This window comes from Melanerpes formicivorus, unplaced genomic scaffold, assembly GCF_026170545.1.
Source record: "Melanerpes formicivorus ecotype bairdi unplaced genomic scaffold, bMelFor1.0.p_v2 SCAF_62, whole genome shotgun sequence".
NCBI lineage: Eukaryota > Metazoa > Chordata > Aves > Piciformes > Picidae > Melanerpes > Melanerpes formicivorus.
Window position 1 is genome coordinate 430,040 of NW_027142414.1, and position 15,139 is coordinate 445,178.

The 15,139-nt window shown below is 42.2% G+C and overlaps 1 protein-coding gene across 4 annotated transcripts in view; it reads left to right on the top strand.

The window, feature by feature from the left end:
* The window catches only part of RAD51B (RAD51 paralog B), a 443,129-nt gene that overhangs the window by 49,557 nt on the left and 378,433 nt on the right, over positions 1–15,139 (top strand). For all 4 annotated transcript variants that reach the window (XM_068162067.1, XM_068162069.1, XM_068162066.1 and 1 more), the window contains exons 5-6: positions 7,510–7,646; positions 14,333–14,452. In XM_068162067.1, coding sequence (XP_068018168.1) covers positions 7,510–7,646; positions 14,333–14,452 — 257 coding nt within the window. The remainder of the gene's footprint in view (positions 1–7,509; positions 7,647–14,332; positions 14,453–15,139) is intronic.

Sequence of the window (15,139 nt, forward strand, 5' to 3'; positions counted from 1 at the left end):
ATCTCTGTCTGTAACTGGCACACTATCAACTTTGGATGCAATGCTGCTTCTTTTCTTAGAATTTTCTTTTAAGTATGTGGGACTACTTCATCTTCTACTACCTGGATTTCTCTATCGCCTCACAGAAAGTGATAGTAACTTGCATAGCTTCTATAGAATACAATACAATAAACCAGGTTGGAAGAGACCTTCAAGATCATCACGTCCAACCTATCATCCAGCACCACCTAATCAACTAAATCATGCAACCAAGCACCCTGTCAATTCTCCTCCTGAACACCTCCAATGATGGTGACTCCACCACCTCCTCGGGCAGCCCATTCCAATGGGCAATCATTCTCTATCTGTGTTGAACTTCTTCCTAACCTCCAGCCTAAACCTCCCCTGGCGCAGCTTGAGACTATGTCCTCTTGTTCTGGTGCTGGTTGCCTGGGAGAAGAGTCCAACCTCCGCCTGTCTACAACCTCCCTTCAAGTAGTTGTAGAGAGCAGTAAGGTCACCCCTGAGTCTTCTCTTCTCCAGGCTAAGCGACCCCAGCTCCCTCAGCCTCTCCTCATAGGGCTTGTGCTCCAAACCCCTCACCAACTTTGTTTCCCTTCTGCACTGCCACTATGTGCTTCCTCTCTCTGCAGTTACTCTTTCAAATGAGAGAGTAATTGCAACATGTAACTCAGGGTTATAGATGTATCTAAAGCATTTCTTAGAAATATGAACACTATTAGTAAATACTTCAAATATGAATTTGTGAAATAAACCTGTGCCCTAATTTTTTAACTGTCAGAAACAACCAGGCACTAAGAATAAGGAACTAGATGCTGCAGTTCAAGTTCAGCTGCGGTGAATGGAGTTGCTGAGAATTTATAGCCTCAGGTTATCACGAAGCAGGGGAATTCTTATGGAAGTTTTTTGTTTGTGTTTTTTCTTTTCTTAGCACTTCAGACTTAATTCAGAGTATCTTGGTGAAGTCTCATTATAACCCATCCAGAGGCTGTGTGCCCAAATAACTCTGCTACAGTAGAGGGAATATACTCCATGATAGGTAGTTGTAGACAGCAATAAGGCCACCCCTGTGTCTCCTCTTCTTCTCCAGGCTAAGCAATCCCAGCTCCCTCAGTCTCTCCTCATAGGGCTTGTTTTTCAAGCCCCTCACCAACTTTGTTGCCCTTCTCTGGACATGTTCCAGCATTTCAACATCCTTCCTAAACTGAGGGCCCCAGAACTGGACACGGTACTTGAGGTGTGGCCTAACCAGTGCAGTGTACAGGGGCAGAATGACCTCCCTGCTCCTGCTGGCCTCACTGTTTCTGATGCAGGCCGGGATGCCACTGGCCCTCCTGGCTGCCTGGGCACACTGCTGGCTCATGTTCAGCCTACCATCGACCAGCACCCCCAGGTCCCTCTCTGCCTGGCTGCTCTCCAGCCACTCTGACCCCAGCCTGTAGTTCTGCATGGGGTTACTGTGGCCAATGTGCAGAACCTGGCACTTGGATGCGTTAAATCTCATGCTGTTGGACTCTGCCCATCTGTCCAACCTGTCGAGGTCTCTCTGCAGAGCCTCTCTACCCTCCAGCAGATCAACTCCTGCCCCCAGCTTGGTGTTGTCTGCAAATTTAGTGATGATGGACTCCATGCCCTCATCCAGATCATCAGTAAAGATGTTAAAGAGAAGCTATAATCTGGAAAGACAGTATTTGTGGTGCAGTTGCTCCTGGGAGACATTGAGTATTCTAGAAATACAAAGACGCAATCTGACTTAAGAATTTGCTGAGCCAGAAATAGGGAAATGCACATATTGGTAGGAGCATCAATATGTGTGTGCCCTGCTCTTATGTTACTCCCCATGCCATCATTGTAGGCCCTCAGAAGAGATCAAATCCAGAGATAGATGGACATTAGTTTTGTGGAGTGTGGCAACATTTGCCGCCTTAAAGTTCTGAACTCAGCCACACACTTGAAATGAGTGGAAAAATACATACTGCATGTCTCACACTCTGAATCTAGATGGGTTGAAACCAATTTATTTCCTTGAACGCTTTAACAGTCCTTACCAAGTGCTTTTCTTTGTCTGCTGTGGCAAATTGCCATAGCAGAGGAGTAGACGTGAGAAGTTATGAAAACCTTACTGTGAGGAAAATGCATTTTCCCCCACATCCTGTAATCAGATTGGTTTTGAGATAGAAATCATGTATGAAATCTGTGGGGAAAAAACCATTTTAGTATTTAAGCAGCGCTGAGTTTAGACCATAACAGATTCTGCTCTGGTAAATGTGTATGTAACGAGTGGATATTGCTTTTTAAACACTGAGTATTTTTCTTGGTACGAGATGTACAGGAATATACACCATTCAGGTCTTCATCCATTTTTAAAAACCCATCCATGAATTTACACCCAGCTGTCAGGATTAGTATTTTCTTCATATTCAGGGAGGTCATTCTGCCCCTGTACACTGCACTAGTTAGGCCACACATTGAGTACTGTGTCCAGTTCTGGGTCCATCAGTTTAGGAAGGATCTTGACTTGCTGGAGCATGTCCAGAGAAGGGCAATGAAGTTGGTGAGGGGGTTTGGAACACAAGCCCTATGAGGAGAGGCTGAGGGAGCTGGGGTTGCTCAGCCTGGAGAAGAGGAGACTCAGGGGTGACCTTCTTGCTCTCTACAACTACCTTAAGGGAGGTTGTAGACAGGTGGAGGTTGGTCCTCGCAGGCAACCAGCACCAGAACAAGAGGACACAGTCTCAAGCTGCGCCAGGGGAGGTTTAGGCTGGAGGTTAGGAAGAAGTTCTATACAGAGGGAGTGATTGCCCATTGGAATGTGCTGCCCGAGGAGGTGGTGGAGTCACCATCACTGGAGTGTTCAGGACGAGACTTGATAGGGTGCTTGGTTGCATGATTTAGTTGATTAGGTGGTATTGGATGATGGGTTGGACTCGATGATCTTGAAGGTCTCTTCCAAACCTGGTTTCTTCTATTCTATGTTTAGGCCTAGTTTGGTTGCCAACTTACTATAACAAAATTGGATCAGAACTTCTGCAAGCAGTTGATCTTAAAACATGAATGTCAGATATAATTTTCCTGAGATGGTGTAAAATAAAGCTCTTCAAGAAATAAATGAAAGTGCTTAGTTTTCCAGAGCTGTATACTTTGTAATACTTCTCAGCTTGGCTGATTAACACAGCATTCATTTTTTTTTAATTGTTTCCTTAAAATATTTCTCTCTTTAAACATGAGAAAGTCTGGGCAACTTGCTAAATGCTGTTTTAAGAGTGATCATATTCCATATGAATCAGTGCATTTGAAAGTAGCTGGGGGAAATGAGTTTGTTCAGACAGGTTGAACTTCTGTCTGATTGCAAATGAAGTGCACTGCACCAGGAAAGGAGTGACACTAAGCTGTCTTCCGAAAAAAACTGCTAAAAAACTGTTGAATGTTAAGCTTTTTTGTATTCTGGTTAAAAATGCAGAGACTACTCGGTGCAGTTAGGTTCAATACGTGATCTCACTAAGTTACTAAGATAAGCTTAAGTCTGTGCAAGACATCTAGTGGATGAGACCAGCACTGCAAGCACTGCGCTCTTCCACTGATACCTTGGACTTGGTTGGACTCTGGTGATAGATTGACAGTAATAACTATTTCTTCAGCAGTATTCTGGAGACAACTAGGTAGACTCCAGAAATTAGAGAACTAATTTGAGAGACTGGAGATGTCTAAAAAAGTGTTTTATGTTTATTTGCCTTCTAGGTATTAGGTGTAGAAAGCAATTGGGGCACATATCACAGTATCACAGTATCACAGTATCACTTAGGTTGGAAAGGACCTCGAGGATCATCGAGTCCAACCTATCAACACAGACCCCATGCCTAGACCATGGCACCAAGTGCCACGTCCAATCTCCCCTTGAACGCCTCCAGGGTCGATGACTCAACCACCTCCCTGGGCAACCCGTTCCAATGACGAATTACTCGCTCGGTGAAGAACTTCCTCCTCACGTCGAGTCTAAACCTCCCCTGGTGCAGCTTGAGACTGTGTCCTCTTGCAGTTTCTCAGCACATGTAAAGACAGAGAACAATTAACTGTGCAGAAACTAAATTTCTCATTTAAAACTTGGTTCTGGAGATGTTTTTAAAAAGCATTTTTGTAAGAGTCATGACGTCTGAAGTAGTTTCAATGGTTAGTGGCACTGCAGCTGTAATTCAGCATGATTGTTAGGTGAAAGTTACTAAGTCTCTGCTGCTCCTTTGATGCTGTCCTGCAGCTTGTGAGCACTGTCAGGTCATGTTCTTTTTGCAGTAAACTGATTTTGGAACACAAATAATTTTAATTTGGTCTTTTGCAACTTCGTGGAAGATGGCTGTCCAGTAGATTGCCCTTCAGTATTTTTGTTATAAGGCAGATATTCAAAGTCTCAGAGGATTTCTCTTCAATAGCATGTTTTGTGCAGTGGTTGCTTCCTGACTGGTGTGGCTAAATCATTGTCTTCCTGTTCAGCAGTGAGGGTGGTTGGAAACTTGGAATTTGAATACATGAGCCATGGGGTTAAGAGTTGTGGTTGTATCTTCTACAGCCAAAGCTGTTTGATTTTTTGAGTGTCAGCGGGCTTTGATTTGCATTATGCTGTCTTGAACCATTTCCCCCCGCCCCAAACCACTGTTAGGTTTTAAGTTGGGAATTAAACCGTAGCTTAAATTCTGTGGTCAGATGTTGCAGCTTTTGGCCAGCTACTCTGAGGAAAAATTAAAGTAATGACTTCATGAATATTGAAGAGTTTAATCTCCTGGTAACTGGAGAAGAATTAGCTCCTTGAGGTTTCATCCAAACCCTACAGATGTGCCAGAGAAAATAACATATAGCTTATTGAAAAATACAACTGTATTTTATTAAGCAGAGAAAAATTAAACTGTTGTAGCCTTCACATTTCTGTCTGGGTAAACTTGATTATTTTTTTCTTTTAATATGCTTTTTTTTCATAGCAAATGTTGACTAAACTCAACTAATCAAGCTTTTTGCAGGCATTTGAAATTACTAGAGAAATGAATTTTTGTTTTTAACTAAGATGGTATAGTTAAACACTTGCTGTACATGTGGTAGCTACAGTAAGCTGTGGTAGTTCTTTAAAGTTGTTCATTGTGGATCCTTTAAAATCATGTTTTAATGCCCTTTAAAGGTATGCTGGTAAAAGATAGAAGTGGTGTTGCCCTTAGGAATAGAATTTCTCTCTTGCTCCTTTGGTTTGCTTTCTTATACTAGCTCCCTGACTTCTCTGATATGATTCTAATATCCTCAGACATTTTTACAGCATCTCTGCTGAATTAGCTTCTCCATCGGCCACTTGAAATAAATGTTGATTCCAACGCACCTCCTGGGCAAGGCTGAAACTACAGGACTTCTCAGGATGTCAGGCAGTGATAGGACTAGGGGGATTGGAATGAAGCTGGAGGTGGGGAGATTCAGGCTGGATGTGAGGAGGAAGTTCACCATGAGAGTGGTGAAGCCCTGGAATGGGTTGTCCAGGGAGGTGGTTGAGGCCTTGTCCCTGGAGGTGTTTAAGCCCAGGCTGGATGAGGCTCTGGCCAGCCTGATCTAGTGTGGGGTGTCCCTGCCCATGGCAGGGGGCTTGGAACTAGATGATCCTTGTGGTCCCTTCCAACCCTGACTGATACTATGATACTATGATACAGGTGTTTATATGAGGTCTCCTCAGAGTTGTCCAAACATTTTAGTTTAACAACTGGATTTGTCCCCTCTCCTAATTCATCTCAAGTCTTCTTTTTAACTAAAAACAGCTGTTGAGGTTCCTTGGCTATCACAGCCTAAGGAATATGTATTGCTTCTGGAATTTTTACATATGCTTGGAGTTCATATTAAAATGTGGCAGCTATTGTTGATATGGTATTTTGCAATTTAAGTACACTGGATGTGGGACAGGTAATTGCATAAGGGTGACTGATTTCTGATCTATAATTCACTAAATGCAGTGTGTGCTTCTAAGCCAAAATCATCTAATGCTTCTCTTGCATTAAAGCTTCAAGTAGATTGACTGATACAGCTTGGCTTTCAGGCTTTGCTTAAAGATGAAAGTGATTAGAGAGATTTTTAACCAACTGTTTACAGTAACTAATGTGTAACAGTAGCTAATGCTATCCCTCAGTAATTCCCCCATAAATTTTCTGTGCTTCAAGTCATGCTGCTGCCTAAAACAAACCCCTAGCAATACTATAGTATATTGTGATGAAAGAGTGTTTGCACTTAAGACAAAATACTGTGCATTTTCAGGCTCAAGAATCAGTTTGATTTTGAGTGTCTGGCTATTGTAAGTTTCTTTTTTAAACAGCTCTGTATTTAAGCCTTTGTTTTGGCAATAGAAGATGTTTTGAAGAGGTGTGCTTCATTTTGCAGCTTAACTTACTCACAGAGGCTTACTTTTATGTAGTCTCAACTAGCAACAAAATGAACCCATTATCACTCTGATTTTAGTGCCTGAAGTCACTTCAGCTTTGTATGTGCTCTTTTTCAGCTCTCAGTATTTAAGATGTAATTATCTGCCATCCCAGAAGCAGTGACAATGTAATATTGTATTTAAAGACCCACTGTAGCAATAATGAATGTATGATTCTCTGAACACAGAAGCCAGCATTCATTTGCAATCTCTGCAAGATCTGCAGTGGATAAAGAGCAGCATACTGCCATCTCTAGTAGAAAAATCTTGCTCTCAAACTGGAGATCTCATCAGACAATGTATTCTTTTGATCCTTGTGGGTTTTCTCTTGGATGAAAACCATACTGGAACTGTATCATACAAGTTGAGCATGCTCACTTTGAAGAGCTGCTTAACTGCAGCAGGCTTTCAGCAAGTGCAGGTGAAAGCTTAAAATTGGCAAGCGAATCTGGGTCATTAAATGGTGTTCATGTTGAAATGTGATAATAGGGAGGTAACACCAATGACAAAACATCTGCCCCAGAGACTACACTTTGCTACGCAGTGCATAAAATCTGTCTTATGTCAATATGTGGTTCATATTGAACGTTCAGTCTTTACAGGATATAAGCAATTATTCTTGTGATTGTCAAGGAGGCCCTGGTTGTAACCAAGGCAATGATGATTCCTAAGCAGTCATCTACATCTGTGAACAAGTCTAAACTTCGTTTTCAGCTCTGAAGACCATTCATGTCATTCATTCACATTAATGTCAACTGTGACTCTTCTAATTCTGCTCTGTTTTAGAAGATACCACAGAGGAGATGGAAGAGAACTAGATGTTGCTCTAGGGAAGATTGAGTAAAAGGAGGGTGAGAGTAGGTGACCTCAATAGGAGATGTAATAAAGGATGTCAGATAAGTAAAGTACAAGCATAACGCTCTGTCAGAAGAGAAACTGTTCATGCCCTGAATGAGTTTGGCTGCAAGGTGCAGATCCCAAAGTAACTGGAAGTGATGCTCTATGGGCTGCATTCTATCTTTTTGTGACTGTCTCCTTTGTTACTCTTTTTTTAATTTCTTTTTTTTTTCTTCCAGGTAACTGGCCCACCAGGTTGTGGCAAAACTCAGTTGTGCATTATGCTGAGTGTTCTGGCTACGCTCCCTGTAAGCATGGGAGGACTAGATGGGGCTGTTATATACATTGACACAGAGTCTGCATTCAGTGCTGAAAGGTAAGATGCAAAATTCTGAAAGACACACTTAAAACTGTTTTAGCACCTTTTACCTTAGAATCTTCATGTATTTTCTGAGCAATAATGACACACTTATAAACTAAGTACCGGCAGTAGTTGTTCAGCGTTCATCTGATACATACAATTATTCCATAGTTGATGAAATTAATATTAGGAGGGTAAGCAAACCATTATTTTTATGATGTTGCAGATTCCAGTTGTGGTATGACAAGGTGAGTGGTGCACTCTTATTTAGAAATGGTCTTAACGGTCCCGTATCACAAATCTTTGTGCAGTTTAGTTTGTGGAGTTAGCAGGAGAGTTTTGAGGATGTAAAAGGCCAAGTGTTGTGAGTACAAAGGAAGTGGAGATTTTTCTGTGAACAGTGGAACTTTCATAACCAGTATTCCTTCAGATTTCTGTCCTGTTTCTGCTTAGTGGGCCCCCTGCTTTTGCTTCTGAACTTCTGATTTCCTTCTGCAGTCACCTTGCATCTGTCCTATATCCTCAGTGATGACACAGTACTGTATTCTCTTACCTTTTTAAAATTTCTGGTTCTTCAAATATCTCCTCCTTTGCCCATGTGACTGAAACTGCTCAGCTGTCACAGTATCTTCTCATTGCTGAATGAACAGGAAACACTATATGCTGAATGTGCTTGAGAGTTACAGATGTATGCACGCATGGGTTCCCACTCTTCCCATTTTAACTGACAGATTAAATGATGAAGTAATTCTGCTGCATGTAGAAAAATGGACAGGAAATGGTTAGTTGAAATAACTTATGTATCAGTTATAATCATGGACTGAATCTGCAATATCAAAGCAAGTGTATTTGCATTGTTTAATCATTTAAGGCTATGGATAAGAAGGTGGGCTTTCTAACTCTGCTTTCTAACTCTGCTTTTGTCAAGTTAATTTCACAGAGGTTTGAATTACTTCAAACTGGAAGTATATCAAAGTATATCAAAGAAGAAAAGCTTCAAGCAATGGCTGTGCAAATTACCATGCTCCATTCTAATGTACCACTTAGTTTTTATTTCAAGTCCCTGAGTTGTAGGTAGTAAACAAACAAGCGTAGGACCTAATGTGTAAGTTAACACTTGTTGCTTAGAAGAAATGCTAAAGGAAAGGAGAAGTGGATGTGACAAAACTGCTGAACATATTCAAGTGGGATGTAGAAAGGAAACAGTAAAAGTAACATTATTACTAAGGTTGACAATATTTGATGTAGCTCATTTGAAAATGACAGCTAAGCACAGTTTCAGCAGATGAGCTATATCTTATACTTTGTGTTCTGCAGTTTCTCAGGAGCAGCATGAGGAGAGTGAGGAAAGTGCTTATCCCCTTCTACCTGACATACCTGTTAGACTACCTCTAGATGCTCTGTCCAGTTTTGGGCTCTTGGTGTGAGAAAGATATGACAAACTGCAGGGAATTCAGGAAGGGACTACTAAGAGGCTTGGGGGCTAGAGCATTTGCTCTTTGTGGAGAGACTGAAGGTTTGGTCAGTCTAGAGATGAGAAGGCTTTGAGGGGATCTAACAGCAGCCTTGTCCTACCAATGAGGAGGTGTCTCCAGCTAATGGGCAGTGGGGGAAGACAGGCTCTGAAATTACTTCAAATAATCAAAGAAAGACCCCACACAGGATTTGGATAAAAATACAGAATATATTACAAGATTAAATGGAAGGTGCTATTAGTAACTACAGACTACAACACAAAGCAGTGCAAATGCATATAAAATACACAAAAATCTGTCAAGCCAAAGCCTTCTCCAAACCACCAAATCAGACCAAAAACCCAGTATTCCTTTTCTCCCCCCACCTGGGGTTTGCCATAAGCCTCAGCACTCTTTTTTTACCCTGTCATTGCTAGGCCTAGTTCAGAGCTGGTCAGGCTTGAACTGCCTTTCAGTTCAAGCCTGAGGCCCATCAAGGCTGTGCTACACCCCCCTGCCTAGGCCAGGATTGCACAGGAAAAATACCAGGAGATAAGAGGGAGGAAAGTGGAAAGAGCTGGCTCTGCTGCCATCGTAGAGTAAGGTAACAGAATTATGGGAATAAAATACCAAAAGATGACAATTCCCTGTCCACTCTGCACTGTCTTTAGCCTCTGGAGGCTTGCACTCTGGTTTTGTTGGTTTTTTGGGTTTTTTTTTTTTTAAAGGTCTAAGTCTCAACCTGTGGCAGAAGGCCATCAAGAAGATAGCACAGCGGTGCATGGCAAGGAGACAGCAGGCATATATTGAAATCCCCTTCTGTGCTGATACATGCAGAAGGCTTTTCATCATTAAGGACCGTCAGGAATTGGAAAAAGATTGCCCAGAGAGGTTGTACTGCTTCCATCATCGAAGGCTTCCAAAATAGCACTAGCTAAAACCTCAAGTAAATAGTTCTGACTTTGTCCTTTGAACAGGACGTTGGCCTGGATATTTCCTGAGTTCTGTTTCTAACTGGAATTATCTTTTGATTCTATAATCCTGCATGAATGGCAAATAAAAGAGACTTTGTTGTTTTAGTTATTCTAAACACAGATAAAGGGGCAAATATCCATTTAATAGCAACTTACTTTAAAGATGTTAATGAAGACATTTAGCTGTCACTATTTTTTTCATTTAAAACTCCAAAGTCTCTGCAGAAAGCTGGAGTAGAGTGTTTGTACCCTTGCTGCTTTTTAGGGCTGAGATTTGCTGAGTGGCAGCTGTTGTATGGGCTGTAATGCTGTGCTGCTTCTAGAAAGATAGTACATAAAGCTGGCTAATTTTATTTCTTTTGATGACAGGCATTTCTTTTTTCTTATTCTGCCTGGCAGGTCTTACTTCAGGGCAGGCAGCTTTTTGCTTCCACAAACTTTTCTAGACTTACTGTTTAGTCTCTAGACATGACAGTTTAGTTCAGTCTACTAGTAATGCTGAGAAGAGTGATGAGAGTAGAGATATGATTTCTGTAATTTACATAATTTTTTTTTCTCATGTAAGAGAAAGCTGTAAAAGTGCAGGTGGTGTCCATCCTTCAGCTTGTTAGAACATGGACACCAGGCTGGGTAGATGGAACAGTGTAAATCTGGAAATCAAAATGGCTAGCAGTTCTGTAGTAGTTAAGTTCAACTATAGCCTGTTGTTAACTCAACACATAGACTTACTTAAAGTAAAAAATAGAATAGAATTAACCAGGTTAGAAAAGACCTTTAAGATCATCAAGTCCAGCCTATCACCCAACACCATCTAATCAGCTAAACCATGGCACCAAGTGCCTCATCCAGTCTCTTCTGAAACTTCCAGTGATGGTGACTCCACCGCCTCCCTGGGCAGCACATTCCAATGGCCAATCTCTCTTTCTGTGAAGAATTTCTTCCTAACCTCCAGCCTAAACCTCCCTTGGTGCAGCTTGAGACTGTGTCCTCTTGTTCTGGTGCTGGTTGCTAGAGAGAAGAAACCAACCCCCACCTGGTTACAACCTCCCTTAAGGTAGTTGTAGAGAGCAATAAGGTCTCCCCTGAGCCTCCTCTTCTCCAGGCTAAACAATCCCAGCTCCCTCAGCCTCTCCTCATAGGGCTTGTGCTCAAGGCCTCTCCCCAGCCTCGTTGCCCTTCTCTGGACACGTTCAAGTGTCTCGATGTCCTTCTTAAACTGAGGGGCCCAGAACTGGACACAGGACTCAAGGTGTGGCCTAACCAATGCAGAGTCCAGGGGCACAATGACTTCCCTGCTCCTGATGGCCACACTATTCTTAATGCAGGCCAGGATGCCATTGGCCCTCTTGTGCACCTGGGCACACTGCTGGCTCATGTTTAGGCAGCTGTCAATCAGCACCCCCAGGTCCCTCTCTGTTTGGCAGCTCTCCAGCCACTCTGACCCCAGCCTGTAGTTCTGCATGGGGTTGCTGTGGCCAAAGTGCAGCCCCCGGCACTTGGATTTGTTGAACACCATCCTGTTGGACTCTGCCCATCTGTCCAGTTGGTTGAGGTCCCTCTGCCGAGCCCTTAATGTTCAAATATCAATGTTCAATCTTAGGGTTTCTATGTTTAAACCAAATGAAAACCACTAAAAGTTGTTTTTTCTGAAATAGCTGTAACATTATGGGCTTTAATGAAAGAGACTTAAATAACACGCATCAATATTGCTACTAAGTTGTGTCCGCAGGTATCATCCACTAGATGTCACTCTTCTCCAGCCATAGGCGTTGGGATGTGTCTGCTTAAAATACAAACAATTAAGCTTCTTATCTATTATTAAAACGTCCTCATTTTGGAAAGAGAATTACAGTGCTCAGTTTGTAGCTATGAGTTTCTGAGTAAAATACTTGGATCAAAGAGTTCAGAGGGGTTGAACTGCTTTCCACTGACTTCTGAAGAGTTTGTAGTCAGTCAGCATCTCTAAAATGTATACCACTTAGTGATTTTCTGTATGAACTCTGATTTAACTGAAAATGTTAGCCTCCCATCAGTAATATTGTTTAGTTTTCCATCTTTGCTAGAGGTTTCTTCAAAGCAGTTTCTGAATATAAAAGTGTTTTGACAAGAGATAATAAATATCCAACTTCCTCTGGCTTCTTTTGGTGTTATCACCAGTTATCTGATACTCTTCCTTAATCTGCTCTGATAATAAACAGTGGCATGATTAACAATTGTAATTCAAGGTTTTGAAAGGCATTGAATTTGCTAATAAGGTAGTGGGGAACATTTGATCATGGAGTTCTACCTTCAGTTCTATCAGTGAAGCAGCCACTTAAATTGCTGAGTCGTGTCATTGTGGCAAGTCATGCCGGTTGTACCTATGCTGTCTGAATGGATGGATGGTCAGTTGTAGCTGCCTGGCAGCTGGAGCCACAGTCACTTTGTGACACAATGTTCATTTTGTATTTTTATTAAACATGTTGTTAGATTCTAAAAAGTCTAATTTTAAATTTATTTTTTTTTTAAGCCCTTTCTTACAGAGAATTAACTGACACAATGGAAATGGTTTCAGTGAAAGTCTCCCATCCAAATGATCTTGTTCTTGTCTTTAAGGAGAGGTTATCAGGGAATTTCTTTTTCTTTTGCCCTGGCAGGCATACTTTCTCTACATAAGTACTTTCTGTGCATAAGTACTTGCAGTTGAACTGGGCTGTTCTTTGCAGTCCTGCTTCCTTGTTGATGGTATGTTGTAATAGGTCTACTGTTTCTAACCAGCTTGTTAAACTTTTGTCGTGACAGGCTGGTGAGAGGCCTTGAGCACAAGCCCTACAAGGAGAGGCTGAGGGAGCTGAGATTGTTTAGCCTGGAGAAGAGGAGGCTCAGGGGAGACCTTATTGCTCTCTAAAACTACCTGAAGGGTGATTGTAGCCAGGAGGGGGTTGGTCTCTTCTCCCAGGCAACCAGCACCAGAACAAGAGGACACAGTCTCAAGCTGCGCCAGGGGAAGGTTAGGCTGGAGGTGAGGAGAAAACTCTTCACCAAGAGAGTCGTTCGCTGTTGGAATGTACTGCCCAGGGAGGTGGTGGAGTCACCGTCCCTGGAGGTGTTCAAGAGGCGATTGGACATGGCACTTGGTGCCATGGTCTAGTCATGAGGTCTTGTGTGATAGGTTGGACTTGATGATCTTTGAGGTCTCTTCCAACCTTGGTGATGCTGTGATACTGTGATAATTTCACTGCATGATAAAGATGGAAGGGGAATATGGTTTGAGTTGGAGGGTAAATTTATTTAAATGAAAATAATATTTAGATGTAATAGTTGAAATAAGATAATTCTTGGCTGTTGAGTAGAACCTCTTGTAGAATAGAATAGAATTAACGAGGTTGGAAAAGACCTTCAAGATCGAGTCGAACCTATCATCCAACACCATTACTCAAAGAACTTTGCATTCAGTAGCTATCACCTTTTGCATTTCCTTCTACGGGATATAAGCTGTTCTGTTTCTTGCTGTACAGACACATTATCATAGTATCAGTCAGGGTTGGAAGGGACCACAAGGATCATCTAGTTCCAACCCCCCTGCCATGGGCAGGGACACCCCACACCAGATCAGGCTGGCCAGAGCCTCGTCCAGCCTGGTCTTAAACACCTCCAGGGACAGGGCCTCAACCACCTCCCTGGACAACCCATTCCAGGGCTTCACCACTCTTATGGTGAAGAACTTCCTCCTCACATCTAGCCTGAATCTCCCCACCTCCACCTTCATTCCATTCCCCCTAGTCCTATCACTACCTGAGATCCTGAGAAGTCCCTCCCCAGCCTTCCTGTAGGCCCCCTTCAGATACTGGAAGGCCACAATTAGGTCACCTCGGAGCCTTCTCTTCTGCAGACTGAACAGGCCCAACTCCTTCAGTCTGTCCTCATAGGAGAGGTGCTCCAGCCCTCTGGTCATCCTCGTGGCCCTTCTCTGGACACGTTCCAGCACCTCCATATCCCTCTTGTAATAGGGGCTCCAGAACTGGACGCAGTACTCCAGGTGGGGCCTTTCCCTAGCATACTAGCGCCACTGGGAAGAAGCCCTAACTGTTTTGACTTCCAGTATTTCTGTCTGACTGCTAAAATAGGCCTCTCTCTTGAGAGAGTTTCCCAGTATTACTTGGTATCTGCTTATCATTCAGACACTTGCTTTGTAAATGCTTCATGTTATTTCATCCCATATTCCTTTTGCAGTGTTTTGTCTCCTGTTGTGGTTTGGTTTTTTTATTTGTTTGTTTTTGGGTTTTTTTTGTAGGTTGATTGAGATAGCAAGCAACAGATTCCCTGCTTATTTTGACTCAGATGAGAAGCTATTCTGCATGACCAGCAACATTCACCTATACCAAGAGCTGACCTGTAGCAGTGTGCTGAAGAGGTATTAATTTCCAGTTTAAAACCCCAAACCCATTGTGTCTGGATTTTCTTTAACCGTACTTGTTTTTATGAGGAGTAATTGAAGTTTTAAGGCCTTTTCATGTTGATGACAACATGATTTTCCACAGAGTAAAACTGCTACAGAAAACTGACATTGCTCTTCTCATTTCATAGCCCATGACTAATTTCACGTGGTGTTTTCTGATTTCTCATAGGCAGAGAGTTCTATATAATCTGCTCCCTGTAAGCCTTTAAAAGGGAGTGTTTATGTGACAGGTCTTGTCTTGAGTTGTGGCGAGACTGTTTTCTATGAGAGTTCTTTTCTATGAAATAGGAGTTTGCTCCTCCAAAGCAGAGCTTACTTCCAGCAGTGGGAGGGAGTCATCCTTTAACAGCCGTCAGCCTGAATGCTGTTTTTGCAGTGTTGTATTGTATCACTGTATCACCAAGGTTGGAAGAGACCTCAAAGATCATCAAGTCCAACCATTGTCATGTTGTTTGTTCTCTTATGTTAATTTGTGAACACTTTTTGTAATAAGAATGAATTAAATTATATTTTTAGCATCACCTTGTGGGTTTTTTTGTCTTAGTGGGAGAATTATTCAAAGAATAGTTTCTTCCTCTAGTGCAACTTTACTGTAGAACAGCTATTAGCATGCTATCAATGGCTTAGGTTTGGCATAGTCTT